Genomic DNA, 17236 nt, shown 5'->3' with positions numbered 1-17236 from the left:
AACATTAATCACAGCGTTGCGTTTAAAATAAAAAAAACCGACAGTATCAGATTTGTATCGCCGATCGCAATTGTAAGCTTACTTTAAAAGCAACAAATGTATATAAGCTGCAAGAAACAGCAATAGACAGCCTTTTTCCACCAAAATTTTGCGCCGCGAAAGCCTCGAAAGCCTCGAAAATGCTAAAGAAGTATTAAGAGCATAGAACGAGCAAAAATGTGGCACGGTCGAAGCCCTTTTCCACCAAAATTTTGCGCCGCGACAGCCTCGAAAATGCTAAAGAAGTATTAAGAGCATAGAACGAGCAAAAATGTGGCACGGTCGAAGCCTTTTTTCGTCAAAATTTTATAATTTTACAATTTTACGCTTTGCCAGAGTGCAGCCCGCAAGGGCTGTCATATATAATACATGACAGTTTATTCATAATATAAATTACATATAAGTTACATAATATAAAATACATATTAAAATATCCTGATTCAAATTTAATTTACATGTACGGACAATAAGATCTTGTTGTATAAAAGGTATTAAAGAACAATTTAATTTTTACCAGAATTTTAAGAACGCTGAAGTGGAGGTTTGTTGTGACGTGTGTTGCCATGGTAAAATTGATTGTAATGTTATTTTACCGCCGCTTCAGAACTTTCTTCGTTGTCACTTTGCACCGAGAATCGCGAAACTAACGTTCTAACGTTGAAAATTAAAACATAAAACGAAGACGATCTAAACCTGATCCGATTTCTGTCAAATAATTTCAAAATTAGGTAATTAATTAAGCCGCAATGACGTTGGCGTTATCAAGGGTAGATTACGCGACAGTGGGAGTTACCTCACGTGGCACAACTGTCATATTTCCATCTAATGAAGTGGCAAATCAACCACAAAAGTTCGCAGTTGCGGATCACGACGGCGTGCTACATGTTTACGGTATAAATCTTGCATCTTTTTACAATACAATAATATATTCTAAGGTATAAATTGCTTAGCGACTAACTTAATTACTATATAATTATTGAAAGTAATATTTCAATGTTAAAATAAATGTTATAAGAACGCAAAATTATTCTTTTCTTAAACAGGCGTGAAAAAAGGAGAGCTGCAATTGTCGTTTAAGTCATTGCCCGGGCCAAAAATTCAGAAAATGGTCCTTGGTGGCTCGATAGGTATGTCAAGGGATAAGATCTTCGTTGCATACGACAGCTCCGTAAAAGGATTCACCAGGAAGGGCAAGATGTTTTTAGAATTCGATACCAGCCTTATAGATCCAATTTCTGCCTTGTAAGCATTCTCAACTTTTATCACGATGATATTTTCGGTGTCCCATAATTTTGTTATTTATTCTTACAAAGTTTCCACGTAGATACGTCCTGGGTCCTGATCTGGCGGCATGCGCGCGTGATCTTTATCATCGATACCGTGATTGCAAAGATGCTGATTCATATCTGGCTGGAGAAACCTTGCATGATGTCGTACTTTTGCCCGGAGATGGTAACATAGTGTACGCTATTCTAGCCTGTGCGGACTGCGCTGTAAGATATCAAGAAAAGATTAATATCTTTGAATTTAATTTTCCTGGAGTATACTTTTAATTCCGGTAAATTTAAATTTTATTTCTCCTACAGAAAATTTATTAATTTATTAATGTAACTTAATTTTCTAGGTGCGCGTTTTGCATGGCACGAGAAGTCCGACAGTTTTAAGATTGCCAAGCGCCCCTACGGTGCTTTCTATATACAGGTATTAATGATTTATTATCGTAGCATTTTAAATTATTGCTGAATACTTGCCTTGTTTCAGAGAGGGTGAAATATATTCGAGAGATCGAGTTTTGGTCGGTACTGCGGATGGTAGAGTCGGACTGTTAATTCTCCAAGGGAACAAAACTCTTCGAATCACCTGGTTGCTGACTTCAACGGGCTCGGAAATCACTTCGTTGGATACTCACCAGTTACAAGACGGAATAGATATCCTTATAGGCCGACAAGATGGAGTTATCGAAGTGTACACGTTTCCCGACGAAGACGTCTCGTCCATTCTACGCTATCACTATGTGAGCAGCATCTGTAATTACAAATTAAATTATATTAATTTTAAAATGTATCGTTGCAGAACGCCGGAGAAAGTATTAGCACAGTTGTGGGTGGAATAATTGGCGTCGCCAATTATCCTGAAGTTCTCGTTACAACTTACTCAGGCCGAGTGTTCGGATTGACCACCAGTCCTCCTGGTCTGCTAGAAGCCGGACAGAACAATGTCGGAATGGCCAGGCTGAAAATGGAGATACAACAACTGCAGGAAAAACTTAACGAAGAAAAGGAGATGATAAATTATTTGCCAAATCCACTGGCACCTTCGATATTGGCAGTAAACCATAAGTAGCTACTGCAAAAATTATTTCTACAAATAAAACTAATTAATCAGAATTAAAATTGTAATTAAACCTGATAGGATGGTGCTGCACAAAGAAGATGCTTCATATTCCCTGTCCGTAGAGTTAGATGCATCCATCGATAATATTTTAATACAATCCGATACGCCTATCGATCTGTTAGAAACTGAGAACAATAGCGCAGTGGTCAGTCTGTCCGCTTGCGATCCCAGAGAGGGCAATTTTGTTCTTGCCACTTACCGATGCCAAGTACGTAAACCATTTTCTGAAATAATAATTTAAATTTAAATAATCCTTCTAAAAATATGAGCTTCAAAAAATAATTTATTAATAGATCAATACGAACCGTCTGGAAATGCGATTGAGATCCATCGAGGGTCAGCCAGGCACCATGCAGATCTATGTAACATCTCAGGTACTTAACGCATAGCTATTCAAATCCTAGATATATTCACTTTGTTAATATTTATAATAATTTACAGGTGCAGCCAAAGCGTTGCCGTAAGATTTCCGTTCCTATTTACGCCTTATCTTTGCACGTCAGGCTGCACGAAGATGACGACATCGCGTCCAGTGGTCCGTTCAATGAATTGAAATTAAATGGCAATTTCACTATTGCCGAGGTACGTTTCTTTATCTTATGTTTCTTTGTCGCATAAATAATAATTTGGTATTTTTTGGTATTACCTCTCTAGATGCACGCGTGGCTCTCTTTAGCTTTACCCGATGTGCCTGAAAGGCCGCACATTAACGAGGGTGAAGCTGTTTTAATATATATTTCGTCTTTCATCGGAACAGTCTTTAAATGCAAATACAAGTAAGCTTGTAATATAAATCAGATTAACATTCATTATTAATACTTTAATAAATTGTAGAAAAGGAAACGCGCTTTTTCTCGGAGAGAATATATCCAGCATTATAATTCTCCGAGATATCTTGACGAAAGAAGCGACAAAACGAAAGATGAAACTAGACGTATTTTGCGGTAATTATTAATGATTATTACGTTTCCTTCCGAAATCGTAAAACAATCGCAGACGTAAATCTTTCCAGAGGTAGCAGAAGGGAGCATATCTAGAGTCTTGGAATTAATTCTTCCGCGGCTAAATGCTGCCTGCGATTTAATCCAGAAGATAAAAATTTTGGATGTTCTCGAAGAATGGGAACTCCAATCCAATCCAAAGGAGAATTTATGCTCTGAGTATCAGGAACTGTTGGAAAAGGAAATGGAAATTAGATCGCTTATGGCCAAGGATACTGAAATTTTAAACAGATTGCACGCTATTATTACCGATTTATATGTAGATTGGGAACGAGCGAAGCGATCTCGAAGGTAAAAATAGGATTTTTTTTATCGTGGTTTAATTCTAACAATACTATTTGTATAATAGAATTAATTCTAACAATACTATTTGTATAATAGGATCAGTGGCCCAGAGGCTACGGCGAAGTTAAAAGATGCTCTCGAATCTAGGGACTTGGCAACAATCTTACAAATTTTTATCAATAAAGCTGACGAAAGTATACCAACGCTAATACCTGCTGCTATTTAGATTCGGAGATTGCGAATGAAATGGACCAATGTATTTCTATAAACACGTTCGAGTAAAAAATATATTTTTTAACGTCGATTCACAATATATATAAATCGCTAAATTGTACAATTACACACTTGTACAAGTCTAATCTTAAAAATGTACATTTAGGTGTTAATTATAATACGATTATGCACGCGTGTGTATAATTATTTTTGCTTAATTAATTTTGGGACTGTTGTAAAATAACCTATTTCTCTACTCGATCCCACACAAGTCATTTGCTCGCTCTTAAAAATTGAAAAGTATATTATAATAACGCATTATCTATAGGCAGTGTTAATGCAATTTACTTATCAAGTTTTTAATTGGCATTTGCCTTGAATTGTTAACTTTCAAAGACAATGCCTTCTAGATCTTGCAATTCTTATTAAATTATATACGTACGCAATTTTTATTTCGCAATAAAAATCGCTTCGCTCTTTATTATTATAAAATCAATTTAATAAAATGTTTTACTTTTTGCATTAAAAGTATGTACATTACGTTTTGAGTGCAGACATTCCTTAAATAATCATTCTTGTTGTGCGGTAGAATATGTTCTTCTTTTAAAACTTCCAGGATTACATAAAAAAATATGGCCTGCAAAAAAAAAGTAATAAATTAATTAAAAGACTTTATTACCGATCTTAATATATAATTGATTTTACTCACATATTATCAGTCGTTCGCACAACCGCTTCTAGAGGATCTCTGTCCGTATTTACGGTATCTGCTGTGGATGTCACAGTATATTCTAAGTTTTGTGCACCTGTATGCGGTAAAATGCTCTCCGGATTATCATCTGGCGGAACAATCTCTACAACGCCCGATGCTTCGACTTCCAGCTTTAGATCTCTCACAAGATCCTGAATAGTTTTTGCCTGCGCTCCTTTATCGCCTTCTATCTCCTCTGTGTTTTTTCTTGTTAGAATTAGCCTATTCATCGGCTGCTTGTCATTCGTTTTCGTTCGGGAGTGCGTTTGCATGTGTCTTTTCATATCACTTCGTACTCTAAACGGCTTGCCGCATATTGCGCATGGATGCGGCTTTTCGCCGGTATGTATACGTCGATGATTCTGCAAATAACTGCTCGCGCGAAACGTTTTATTACAATAGTCACAGCGATAGTTTTTCTCGCCGGTGTGGATACGCCTATGTACGATCAATGAATATTTTCGGGCAAACTGTTTAGAGCAAAACTCGCACTGGTAATGCTTATGTTCCGAATGAATACTCGTCGAGTGATACTTTAAGTCACCCCATTGTCGAAAATGTCGCCCGCATTCTTCACATTTATATGGTTTGTCGCCACTATGAAGTCTTTTATGTACCTGTCAATCGTAATACAAAATAATTAGATTATTATATATTAAAAAGAATTAATTTATACGTATATATTTTTTGACAAGGCTCATCGGTACTTACCTTCAACGCGCTAGCAGCAAAGAAACGTTTATTACAGATATCACATTGATGCGGTCGTTCTCCGCTGTGAGATCGCATATGGTAAACTAAGCTATTCTTATGATGGAATGAACGATTGCACTGAGGACATATTAACTCATCACCTGCAAAAAAAAAAATTATTTTTAAATAATAAGTTTTTATTTGTATTATTTAAATTTTTATATTTTAATCAGAAAATTTTTTTTTTAATAAAGATATTATACAAACCGGGCTTTCGTGGCTTTGGTGATTTCTTTTTTTTAGCTGTCTGTGGAATGTCAGTCTTTATCTTCTCGTCGGAACTTTTATTCTCGCTAATAGCCGGTGGTCCTAACTGTTGGTCCCTCTGTTGTACTTCTTCTGTGACACCAGTGATAGTCCATATAGCCGATTCGTTGTTTGCATTGGGTAGCGGAGAGTCTGTATCATCGTCGATATGCGCACCAGTTTCTTCGACTGCAAGTGAAAAAAATAATTAACATGTTAATTGCTTTTGTCGTAAAACTAAATAAAAAAGAAAAGTAGTTATTTTTAAAAACGTTTTCTCTTACCTACACCTCGAATACCTTCCATAAGATCTTCTGGTTCACTGAATTCCTCGATCACGGTATTTTCTAGACTGTGCACTGTTTCTGGTACCGATATTGAAATATTAGTATTTGTTGCTTGCGCTATACGCGTTTCCTCTTGTTTCACAGGTTCGTAATGCACCTATTAAAATAAATAAATTATTTGTCGCATTGTAAGATCGCAGATGTGTTAAAAAGACATACCTTTAAATGTTCGAAGAACTTCAGCTGGCTGCTAAATTTAGAACTACACAATTCGCACTTGAAGACGTTAGCCTGAGCTTCGCCAGTCGATTCAATCGTTACATTTTCTTGATTCGCTTTGCTATTGTCTTTCCGTGCCGCATTTTTCTTTGTCTGCTGCTGTTTCAGTTTACGCGGTATTCTCTTTTTATGTGGTAGAGTCCTCTTAGGCCCGGACGCCGATGTGGCGTCTTCGCTACTCTCTGTGGAAACTTCAATGTCGTATTCGCTTTTAACGTTGATAAATTCCTGCTTCACGTTTTGCGTAATTCTTTTAAAAGGCTGCAGAGGAGGGTACACGGACGGCGCAGCGTTCGGCTGCGGCACCGCTTGAATAGAGTACGAATTTACCGGCGTCAGGGTCTCGAGATGCGACACGTCGGGTAGAGTCGGGTCTTCGTGCTGAGGCTGAATGTGGAGCTGCTGCTGCTGCTTCTGCTGCTGATGCAATTGTACCGCGACCAAGGCCGCGGCAAGCCTCCGGTCTTCCTGCATCACACAATTCACATTCTACGTGAAAGATATAAATATACAGTCATACGGGCATTAAGTAGCATATTACAACCTCTGTCAATTCGTGTTGCAGCAGATCGTCCGCCTCGTAATACTGCGTACCCGCGCCATAATCCGTACCGACGCCGGCGTTGATCATGTCCACGACCATACCTTCCGAGATTAATTCACCGTTCAGAGTCAGCAGCGGTACTCCTTTGCTTAAGGATTCCCCATCAGCTCTCTGAATGGTGATGTACTGAGCGCCTTCCATTCCCTCCAAAAGCACAGCAGCTTGTGCCTCTTCCGTTGTGACTTCCATAATTAAAGTATTTCGGACACGACAACTAGTAACTGTCCTTTGTAAGTCTTTGCTGGCTTGATACTAAATGTGGCGAATAAAAAAAAAAATCAGAAAATTAAAAAATCAAAAAATTAATCCCCAATTAAGTATGTATAATAAAAGTAATTTAAAGCTAAAATAATCAGTTCTATGTACATTCAATATAATTTTTTTTTACAATAAAAGAGACGTGTTTAAAATATTTAATTGTTCGTTAATTTTCCTATTAATGTGCGATGACGTTAAATATCTACTTTTTACATACAATATTTAATCTTTCACTATCAAATACCTTCGATTAGTACCAAGATCATCGCAGCTAATGAGAGATAATGCACCGCCAAGTTAAACAACGAGACATTGCTTTTCTTATCGGACGGCAGGCTTCAACGAGATGTTATACCGCTTTAAGGTGTTCCTATTCAAAGCAACGTCAAAATAAATGGGAAAAATAAAAAAAAATAAAATAGATGCAATTCACCAGGTGCAGAATTTAAATTTGGCGGGGGGTCACGAACTCCGCTGACTGACAGCAAGGCACCAAGGTCACTGCACCCGGACCGTACGAGAAAATTGCTGCCGCGCCTCGCAGACGCGTAAAGCGTCGCGCGGAAGAACGCGCGGCACACATCCTTACCTCTGTTCGGCGCGATACGCCGGGTCCCGGCTGGGCACCTGATCCACGTCTCGCAGGCCGTAGGCAACATAAACAAAACTGAAGTATTGAAACACTGTAGAGCAAAATGTGACAACAATGCTTGGGCTCCTGACGCCATTAGACCGGAAGTACCCGTCCCACGCCACCGGCACAACGCCGGCCAACATACGCCGCTAAAATACGGCGAAAAAACCCTAGGCCGGCCAGACGTTCTGAAACACTCGACGTACGATTTTCTTTCTCTTCTTTCTTCTTGCTCTTCTTTTTACGCGTCGCTTTTGATCCGCTGGCGACGGCGCCGGTCAAGGTTTCCGAAGCGTTTTAAAATTTCACCGCGCGGTATTTCTCGCTCGTATCCTGGCGACTCTGCACCGTCGAGATTCACGCCAGATGGAAAGCGAGGGGAGGGGGCGCCGCGACCTTCCGGTTTTCCGATGGCCGTGCGAAGTGTCGCGAGATGTCAAATTAGCATACTCGCGACGAGGTGCGTGCGGTGTGTGATCCTTCGGCGTATCGGGCCGGCGGTGGCCGGGCACCACTGCCGGTGACGTTTACGGCACTCGACGGCCGCCGACGGGACGTCGATCCTACGTCGTCGTCGTCGTTGCGAAACGGTAAGCCGTCCACAGCGCACCTCATACTCGCGGCAACGACGCGGGGCACTAAAAGCGTTGAGAGAAAGCTCGCACCTACGCTGTCACTCAGCTGATTCATTCCCCCTCTCTGACGCTATTTTTTTTTCGTGTGCAAAAGTGCACAGAGTTTTTTGCTAAATTAACAGACGAGATACCACAACGAAGCATTGCACATTCCGTTTTTCTACAAGTAAATTTTGTAATTATGGCTGAATAATAGATAACTTTGTAGTAGAAAGTTTTCACACTTCGACGCAACGTATTTGTGTCGACTTCTGTCAGCAGATTAACCTCAATCTTATATAGTTCGACTTATTATAACTATTCATTAGTATTTTTTTCTATTCTCTCAAACATTTTAGCATTTGATAGATTTTATTTAATTTTTGCTAGCAATCTACTGTTAAATTCTGCTGGCAGTATGATTTTAAGTATCACTGTATAATTTAGTTTGCAATTACCATTCACACTTTTCAAAATTGAATGCAGTTGCAGCTTGAAGTTATGATGTGACGAAATTCAAAGCATTCAAAAAGAGTGATGGCTTCAATCTGCCGACGCTGGAGATTATGGATATTGCCTGTATTGACCTGCCTATATGCACTGCTTATTGTCATACTTGTACCAATCTTACTAGTCAATTCCATCAAGAATGGCTTTAAAAAGGAAGATCAGGGTGCACTGGTGGGTGGTGCTTTCGTTTTGTTGGCATTGCCTATTGCCTTTTATGAGATTGTCCAGCACATGATATATTACACCCAACCTAGATTGCAAAAATACATAATAAGGTAAGCTGTCTCTTAATAAAAAAAAAAAAAAATTATAAATTTAACTTTAATAGTCTTATTCAATTAAAAATTTTTTTTTTTAGGATACTATGGATGGTACCAATTTATGCAGTAAACGCGGTAAGAATAAGTTATAATTTTTTTACATATAAAAAATTCACAAATATTTATATAAATGTTTAATGAACATTTACTGTTTGTTCAGTGGCTAGGTTTGGTATATCCTGAAGGAAGTATATACGTAGACAGTTTGAGAGAATGCTATGAGGCTTATGTAATATATAATTTCATGATGTACCTATTAGCCTATCTTGATGCTGACCACCAGTTGGAGCACAGACTGGAGATCTCTCCTCAGGTGCATCACATGTTTCCTTTATGCTGCCTTCCAGATTGGGAGATGGGCAGAGAATTTGTACATATGTGCAAGCATGGAATTTTACAATACACAGCTGTTAGGCCTATATCAACTTTAATATCATTGTAAGAATAAAAATTATTTTATACTATTATGTTTTAAAGGGTTTAAATACATGTTTTTATACCTTTGTAGCATATGCGAATTAAATGGAGTCTACGGAGAAGGCGAATTTAAGGGAGATGTCGCTTTTCCATATATGATAGCTGTAAACAATTTGTCACAATTCGTTGCCATGTACTGTTTGGTACTGTTTTATCGTGCCAACGTAGAGGCCTTGAAACCAATGAAGCCAATTGGAAAATTTTTATGCATTAAAGCTGTCGTGTTCTTTTCATTTTTGTAAGTATTGCTGTAATATTAAACTAATTAAAAAAATTGTATAATAAGATAAAACAAAAAAAAATTATGTTCTTTATTTACAGTCAAGGAGTGATAGTAGCTCTCTTGGTGTATTTCGATGTTATATCGAGTATTTTTCATACGGCAAACTCAGACGTCATCAGAAATATATCGTCCAAATTGCAGGATTTCCTAATTTGCATAGAGATGTTTTTAGCCGCGGTGGCGCATCATTATAGCTTCTCCTACAAACCGTTTGTCAATTTGGCACAGGGTCAAGCGTGGTGGGATGCATTTAGGTGAATAAAATAATAAATTTTAAGAAATTCATAAAGCACACTTTTAAATCAATTAAAACGTACATATTTTAATTTTGTAAAATGTGCTTTCGATGACACCGAAATTATATCGTAATTTTTTCAGAAAAAAAGAAATATATTTAATTTACCTTTACAGAGCAATGTGGGATGTTTCTGACGTACACAACGACATAAAGGAACACTTGGGCGTCGTCGGATCATCCTTAAGCCGTAGAATACGTGGACGCGGTGCATATCAGCAGACGTGGGGAAACGCAACGGAGCGTACATCGCTTCTACCTGAGGGCGCGATGGTAACCCAAGCTAGAAGTGCGCCTGCCTCTTCATTTTCAGGATATAACACCGAGGCCGGACTGAACAATAATCCATCCGTGGAATCCGAAGAAGCGACTGTGAACGCAATGGATTGCAATGCTATTAATACGTAGCTAATACATTCGAATCCGTCTATATGGGAACGGTACTCGGTCAAATCGATGAGACTGGTGTACTTCAACGAATATCGCTCCTTAGTATTAACTCTAAGCGGGGGGAAACAAGTATATAGTTTTGCAACACCGTTTTCCATTTGTACAATTGTACAAATCATCATCATCGTCATTTACTCCGTAATATGAACATCGCGTCGAAATGTATATAAGGTGTCCCGAGATCATTGGGTTCGTGTGAATCACAATTGGAAATAATCAGCGAAAATGTCAAAATAATTATAATTGTTACTATATTTGAATTTTTCTTTCCAAGTTCGACTTGAACCGATGAGTTTTAAATTTTACCCGTAATTAATTAAAATAATTTATCTATTTATTGAATAACGATTTTAAATTGACTCGAGAATTGCGAGAGAGGGAGAGAAAAAAAAAGATGTCCAGTAGTCTCGGAATGTCTCTTGGTGCGCTGTGCGATTTACGATTTAAGGAATTTGATACGACGTGTGGTAAATTTTTTGAAGAACGCGAATTTGCTTTTTACGTTCTTACTTTGCGAAAGGCACTCGTGCATTTTATGTTACCAAATGATATAGTACCAAATACGTTGTACATACATTTATATATATGTATACGTAGAAAGAAATGTGATCCCATTCGATAATATTTGTATATACTTCGAACGACCAACACATACGTACGTTTTATCACACTTTCAAATGTGTCTTATCTTTTCTTAAGAAACAAAGGCCGCAAGAACGAGGCTCTTAAGCGTTCTTGAAATCTCTTGTAATCTTTTTTTTATTATTTCAAGCTTTGTATGACACGCGAAAAAATGTGTATGTCGCACTCTGTATATTAATTTAAATTTAATTTTAAGATTACACCATACCAAAAGGAATAAAGGCTGTGTACGTTTGCGTTGTCCCTCACAGAAAACTTTGCTCCCACTTTGTTCCCGAAATAAGTTTCTTTTTCGTAAAAATTACACGCGAGAGAAAACAAATTATTACGCGTTCTTCACTGTTTTACGAATTAGCAATTAATACTCCGTGTGTCTATTGGGTGCGTTCGGCGAGTTGCTAAATTGCACGAAAAGCGAGTCCCTGAACGCACTCATGGTGTTCTAGCTTCAACTGACACGCGTGCTCCATAAGTCAATGTTTTCCCGCGCTCGAACATGTGTTAATTATCGATTTAATTAAAATACCTCGGAGAATATAGTTCAAATTAAAATCCTGAAGCAGCAGAAGTCGAAAGGTACGTTCTGGCTTTTCATTTTCTTATTAAAGTTAACGATTGCTGTTTTATCGCACTTTTTATATTTGATATTATGTATCGTTATATAATAATTATGTTAAACATATAATAATGTAAAATGTGCAACAGAAAATGAATGAAAAAGCGAGTGAAGAGCACGAGGAGCGTCAGTATTTGCGGCTCATCGAGAAGATTATTAAGACGGGTGCGGAAAAAGGCAATCGCACCGGCGTCAACACCTATTCTATCTTCGGCACGCAAATGCGATTCAGCTTACGAGACGGTATTATAATTTTTTCCTACGCTTAAATAAATAATTTCTAGGCACATTAGTTGTACTCGTAAATTTATCGTAAAGCATTTTTTTTTTTTTTTTTTTTTTTATAACGTTTTGCTAATATTTTACTTACTGGTTGCAGGCGTTTTTCCATTGCTGACAACTAAAAAGGTGTTCTGGCGTGCAGTGGTTGAAGAACTGCTGTGGTTTATTAAAGGATCGACAAATTCCAAGGAGCTGTCAGATAAAGGTGTTCACATTTGGGATGAGAATGGTTCAAGGGCTTTCTTAGACTCTTGTGGCTTGGTTGACAGAGAGGAAGGTGATCTAGGACCCGTTTATGGCTTCCAGTGGCGGCATTTCGGTGCTGAATACAAAGACATGCACACAAATTACTCAGGACAAGGTACTAAGATAGATTATGTTAGATAAGAATCTCATTTTTAATATATTTGAAACAAAAACAATGCAATTAAAAATTAACCGTGTAATATTTTCTTATTATAGGAATAGACCAATTGAAAGAAGTTATCCACAAAGTACGGCATTCTACGGACGACAGGCGTATCATAATGTCAGCTTGGAATCCGGTCGACATTCCGAAGATGGCATTACCCCCATGTCACGCTTTCGTACAGTTTTACGTGAACAATGGAGAGTTGTCCGCACAACTTTATCAAAGAAGCGCAGACATGGGTCTAGGAGTGCCATTTAACATAGCGTCGTATTCCTTGCTGACTTATATGATCGCGCACGTTGCCGGACTAAAAGTAAGAATCGAAGACACACTCGCTCGGCACACACAGAGATTTCAGACAATTTTTTTAATTCTACTTTATATTATCTTTTATTTTCAGCCAGCGGAATTTGTACATACAATGGGAGACTGTCACGTCTACGTCAACCATATAAGCGCCCTCGAGGAACAGATAAAACGCGAGCCGCGTGAATTTCCAAAATTAAAGATAGTTAGAGAGGTCAAAGATATCGACGATTTCACTGCTGAGGATTTCGAATTAATAAATTATAAGCCATACCCCAAGATCTACATGAAGATGGCTGTCTGAGCTATCTCACTTGAATAAATTCGATCTTTTAAAAGATTAAATTTACGTTTCGCTCTCACTTAACGTTTGTAGTTAACGGGGCGGGTTATTTTTCTGTTAAAAGTACTTAATTAATTAATCAACTAGCTAGAAACTAGTCTTTCTACGAACTATAGTATTTACGATCAGTATTCAATATTCACACCAATTAATTAATAGTACTTTCAATTAGTTTTATTTTCGATTTAAGAGAGATGTAAAAAAATTATCCCTAATAGTTCGATTCATTTTCTGTGTGTGGGTCGATAAAAGTGATGAATATATTTTATATTGTAACCCCCTAACTACGTATACATGTGCATACATACATACATACATATAATATATAATGTATGTATGTATGTATATTTTACTAACCTCCAGTTTCTAAGAAAATTTATATTTTCAATAAATCTGTATCTTAAATGTAGATCAATATCTTCCATACCCATCGCATGTTTCATGCATACCTATCACGATTAGTCTTCAATAAAAATCATCGCACACGCTCTATTCCAACTTCCAACTTCTATATTACACACACTTAATTTTTTGATCAATTTTGTATGTGATCGACAAGTATAGACGATCATAAAAGGCCTTATATAAGAAGCTTCTCTAAATATAACAAAATTATTATAATTCTATGTATATATATATATATGTATAAATTCTATATTTCTTTTTATATAAATCAGTAAGAACAAACATTGGAAATGATCGTTCTTGCACTATAAACAAACAATTATTTCTAATAAAAAATCCAGATAAAACTTTTATTAGAATTATATTTTAAAATGCATTTTTTTTTTAACTAGCTCAGTGTCTCCTAAAATATTTTTAATCGGGATAAGAGTATGGTCAAGTCCATTGCATCATTTATTAATGGTATATCTCTTTGCTACATAGCAATTTTTCCTTTTTCTTTTTCATTTTTTTTTTTTTACGAGGTGCAAGAGCGGTAACAACTCCTTTGTGAAAAAAGCGATCTATACAAATTTAGAAACAATTGTCGATTCTTACAGTAATTTGAGAAGCATTGTTTACAATATTCTGTAATTTTTTTTAGGGGAGACTTTTGTACGTCAAAGGCTAGCACATTTGTACGTCATTAGACTGTGTACTTAACTGATGTAACTGTTGAGTAACCGCCAATGTGCCGCATTCACTCACTGCTATAATCACCCAAATAACATCTGCAAAAAAAGATTATTGAAAAATACAATTACATTAAATTGATCGGAACGACTTAGAAAAAGCATCGACGAGTTTTATAATAAAAGAACACAGAAAGGAGATATTCCTGCACATTTAACCTTATCAGTTAAAGATATCGACAAGATAAGTCAATATCATGAATAAGTGTAGAATCTTAATTAATATACAATTTTTTATAAAATTAAATTGCCTTCCCTAGTCCATGGTCGATTTATAGAATCTAAATTTCTTTTAAATACTTAATTCTTTTTTTTTTATATAATTTTATATTAGATATAAAAATGCCGAGTAGAATTTACAACATACCACCAAAATAGACACCGTTAGACGTCATCATTCTCCATTTACTCTGATGGACGCCGTTCTCAGCTGGACTTTTCAACGTTACGCTCAATTCAGTTGTTTCTTTAGGAGCCAACGGTGGAACGGGTATCCGTGGGCAGCCCATTTCCACGCCGCTAGAATGCTGTAAGTGGATTCCAGCAGGCCACTTTTCGGTGCCACTATTTTGAACGCGCCATGACTTCTGAAAGTTCGTGTTGGGTGGAACTGCCTCACCCTCGCCAATCGTGCTATCACATATCAACGTCATGCACGGCGTATTGAAGGGATTTCCAAAATCAATGTAGCTGCAAATTGCCGCTTGCAAATTCCTAAAAATATATAATTTATGTTACAATAATATCCTGTTAAAATTCTATTTATAAATTTAAGCAGCAAGAAGTTAAAATTTTATATTTGGTTTATCTTAACATATAAAGAACGTTATTCTTATCTGTAAACAAGTACAAAGGCATTCTAGATATAATAACTACTCTGTAACATATTATTTTCTATCAAAATCTACATATTAAAAAATTTTAAAAAGCTACTGTCGAAAGCTTTAGTGCACAGCAGGAAATTACTGGCGAAAATTTCTTTTTATGTTACATCACTTATTTAAATAACCTTATTGTCTTTGTCCTCAAAATATAAAACCATACATATGTAGGCCATTTAAATTGCCAGTTAAATGAACAAGTTATGTGGCCTAAATCAACAAATGTACAATAAGATCTAAAATAGGACAACTGACAATGACACAAATTAATTAAAAGCAAGATAATATTTCAAAGAGACAAAGGAAAAAAATACAATGTAAAATTTCGACTGATTGCGTCAAATTAGGGGTAAAAAAAAAAAAAAAAAAGGAAGAGAGAGAGATAGAAAAAAGAAAGTTATAAGCCCGAAGAATAACCAATATCCCCGGGGGGTCGGTAAACATGGCGAAGCAAGGTTAGGTGCGTGGGCAGCAGGAAGCGTCCCCTGCGAGGAAGAGACGATCCATTTACCAATTGTTCATGTCAAGGAAAAACGCGGCGGTATTATCGTTCAAGTGACTGTCAGCCAGCAGCTTCTGCAGCTGCTTCACCAGGTCGTCTTTGTCCGTGGTGCCCAGACAGCTGAACTGATGCAGCAAGTGCTGGTCCAGATCGTTGTCGAGGTCCATGATCGGTGTCTTACGAACAATCCTCGCACGGCGATACGATTCAATGCCCCATGTGACAGGGCTGTTGAGACTGTCAACGTGCTGTTAACCCTGTTCGGTCTACCTCCACCCTCCTCCGTCTCCTCTTCGCCGTGTTGTCGTGCGTCGTGTCCTCAGCCACGGATTTTAAATGTCATTCTCTCGAGCGACATTCAGCCCGTATCCGTACTGCTTATCCGCGCTACCCAGTCCAGAGCCGTCAAATTCTGGAGCCTTACGTGGCGGGGGCGTCCTCTCCCTTCCCGCTACGAAGACACAGGCACAACTTTCCGTTTCCCTTTTCCCCTCGCTTGTCTCAAAGGCCGATCTGTCAATCACATTCGTTATCATTTTACACTGGCCTTATACGTTTGATTCAAAGCTACCACTTATTCACATTTACGTATTTTATATATCCGAGCGTGACAACTAACGTTAACTCACGCTTTTAACAAAGCATTAGAATGTTTAAAATCATCACTTAAACAGATATTGAATATGGAAGGTCGAACGCACAGTAAGAAGTTGGAGGCGATCAAACGCCATTGCGATTTTTCACTTTCCGGGCTTCTTTTGGAAGTTTAAATGCCCTTTGGCTTCTTTAAAAGGCTCAATTTTCAACGCGCCGACATTACGCCGTTCCTGCGTGGTACACTCTGCGCGAGAAATCGATTCTTCGCGCGACAATCCGTGCAAAAAGTCATCGTGCGCGTTACCTTGACCTTGTCGCAGCATTGCAATGGAAACTTTTCCTATAAATTAATAATTCATTAATTTCAATTAATATCAAAAAACTTCGGGGATTAAAAATTAATTGTTCTATGCCTATTTGATTTCATAACCTTCTCTTCTTTTTTTTCTGTGACACTTATCTTCGAAACGACTCCGAAAAAAAATTCCTACATTTTACTAATTTGTTAGAAACAAATCGTTTAAAAATAAATATTTTAATTGCCTTCCTTTACTATCTCAAAGTTGCAAATATATGCGAGAAAAGTAATACTGCTTACATTCGTCGAATGTGTCACGTATACCACCGTACGCGTACAGTCGAGAACAAAAAATAGCACGCCGCGAATGAACAAGTGTGCGTTCCTTGTTTGGGAAAGAGAAATTAATTAATTAATGAATTAATAAGTTTAAGTTATCTCTGAAACATTTTTAAGCCAGATTCGTTACGATCAAATTCCGATTAACCCATATAATTGTTTAAAACAAAATTTCTAATCAATAATTTA

The 17236-nt window shown here is 37.4% G+C and overlaps 5 protein-coding genes across 10 annotated transcripts; 3 read left to right on the top strand and 2 right to left on the bottom strand.

The window, feature by feature from the left end:
- Positions 1–785: 785 nt before the first annotated feature.
- Positions 786–4150, top strand: LOC139110147 (BBSome complex member BBS7). Its single transcript, XM_070669741.1, has 13 exons — positions 786–930; positions 1083–1281; positions 1364–1532; positions 1664–1740; positions 1801–2053; positions 2113–2378; positions 2452–2641; positions 2727–2807; positions 2875–3015; positions 3088–3209; positions 3268–3377; positions 3446–3725; positions 3816–4150. Exons 1-13 carry the CDS (start codon positions 786–788, stop codon positions 3943–3945), a joined length of 2163 nt encoding a protein of 720 aa, XP_070525842.1. The 3' UTR covers positions 3946–4150.
- LOC139110148 (zinc finger protein 271) lies at positions 3154–8046 on the bottom strand. 4 transcript variants are annotated; one of them, XR_011546952.1, is made up of 10 exons: positions 7700–8046; positions 7355–7480; positions 6793–7104; positions 6189–6737; positions 5967–6126; positions 5644–5871; positions 5395–5537; positions 4642–5300; positions 4474–4569; positions 3154–3603 (listed from the first exon to the last, which is right to left on the bottom strand). XR_011546952.1 is itself a non-coding variant. In XM_070669743.1 (9 exons), the coding sequence occupies exons 3-9, from the start codon at positions 7039–7041 to the stop codon at positions 4551–4553; spliced, it is 2007 nt and encodes a 668-aa protein (XP_070525844.1). In that variant the 5' UTR covers positions 7042–7104; positions 7355–7480; positions 7700–8046; the 3' UTR covers positions 3979–4550. The 4 variants fall into 4 exon arrangements, 1 of the variants encoding a protein (XP_070525844.1); XR_011546954.1 differs by having other exon boundaries at positions 6189–6716; XR_011546953.1 differs by lacking the exon at positions 7355–7480.
- Positions 8047–8193: 147 nt separating this feature from the next.
- On the top strand, positions 8194–11556 carry LOC139110149 (transmembrane protein 184C). Of its 2 annotated transcripts, none has more exons than XM_070669744.1 (7): positions 8194–8334; positions 8845–9143; positions 9227–9263; positions 9349–9626; positions 9697–9903; positions 9987–10202; positions 10360–11556. In XM_070669744.1, the coding sequence occupies exons 2-7, from the start codon at positions 8896–8898 to the stop codon at positions 10649–10651; spliced, it is 1278 nt and encodes a 425-aa protein (XP_070525845.1). In that variant the 5' UTR covers positions 8194–8334; positions 8845–8895; the 3' UTR covers positions 10652–11556. The 2 variants fall into 2 exon arrangements, with proteins under 2 accessions (XP_070525845.1, XP_070525846.1); XM_070669745.1 differs by lacking the exon at positions 8194–8334 and adding an exon at positions 8407–8545.
- A 98-nt stretch (positions 11557–11654) lies between these two features.
- On the top strand, positions 11655–14261 carry Ts (Thymidylate synthase). Of its 2 annotated transcripts, XM_070669751.1 has the most exons (5): positions 11655–11911; positions 12041–12194; positions 12331–12594; positions 12696–12958; positions 13046–14261. In XM_070669751.1, exons 2-5 carry the CDS (start codon positions 12044–12046, stop codon positions 13253–13255), a joined length of 888 nt encoding a protein of 295 aa, XP_070525852.1. In that variant the 5' UTR covers positions 11655–11911; positions 12041–12043; the 3' UTR covers positions 13256–14261. The 2 variants fall into 2 exon arrangements, with proteins under 2 accessions (XP_070525852.1, XP_070525851.1); XM_070669750.1 differs by having other exon boundaries at positions 12696–14261.
- Positions 14132–16496, bottom strand: LOC139110154 (protein ILRUN). Its single transcript, XM_070669752.1, has 3 exons — positions 15823–16496; positions 14798–15144; positions 14132–14469 (listed from the first exon to the last, which is right to left on the bottom strand). Exons 1-3 carry the CDS (start codon positions 15978–15980, stop codon positions 14366–14368), a joined length of 609 nt encoding a protein of 202 aa, XP_070525853.1. The 5' UTR covers positions 15981–16496; the 3' UTR covers positions 14132–14365.
- Between the last annotated feature and the right edge of the window lie 740 nt (positions 16497–17236).

Source organism: Cardiocondyla obscurior, linkage group LG19 (genome assembly GCF_019399895.1).
Source record: "Cardiocondyla obscurior isolate alpha-2009 linkage group LG19, Cobs3.1, whole genome shotgun sequence".
NCBI classification, from domain to species: domain Eukaryota; kingdom Metazoa; phylum Arthropoda; class Insecta; order Hymenoptera; family Formicidae; genus Cardiocondyla; species Cardiocondyla obscurior.
This window is presented reverse-complemented; position numbering and strand designations above follow the sequence as displayed.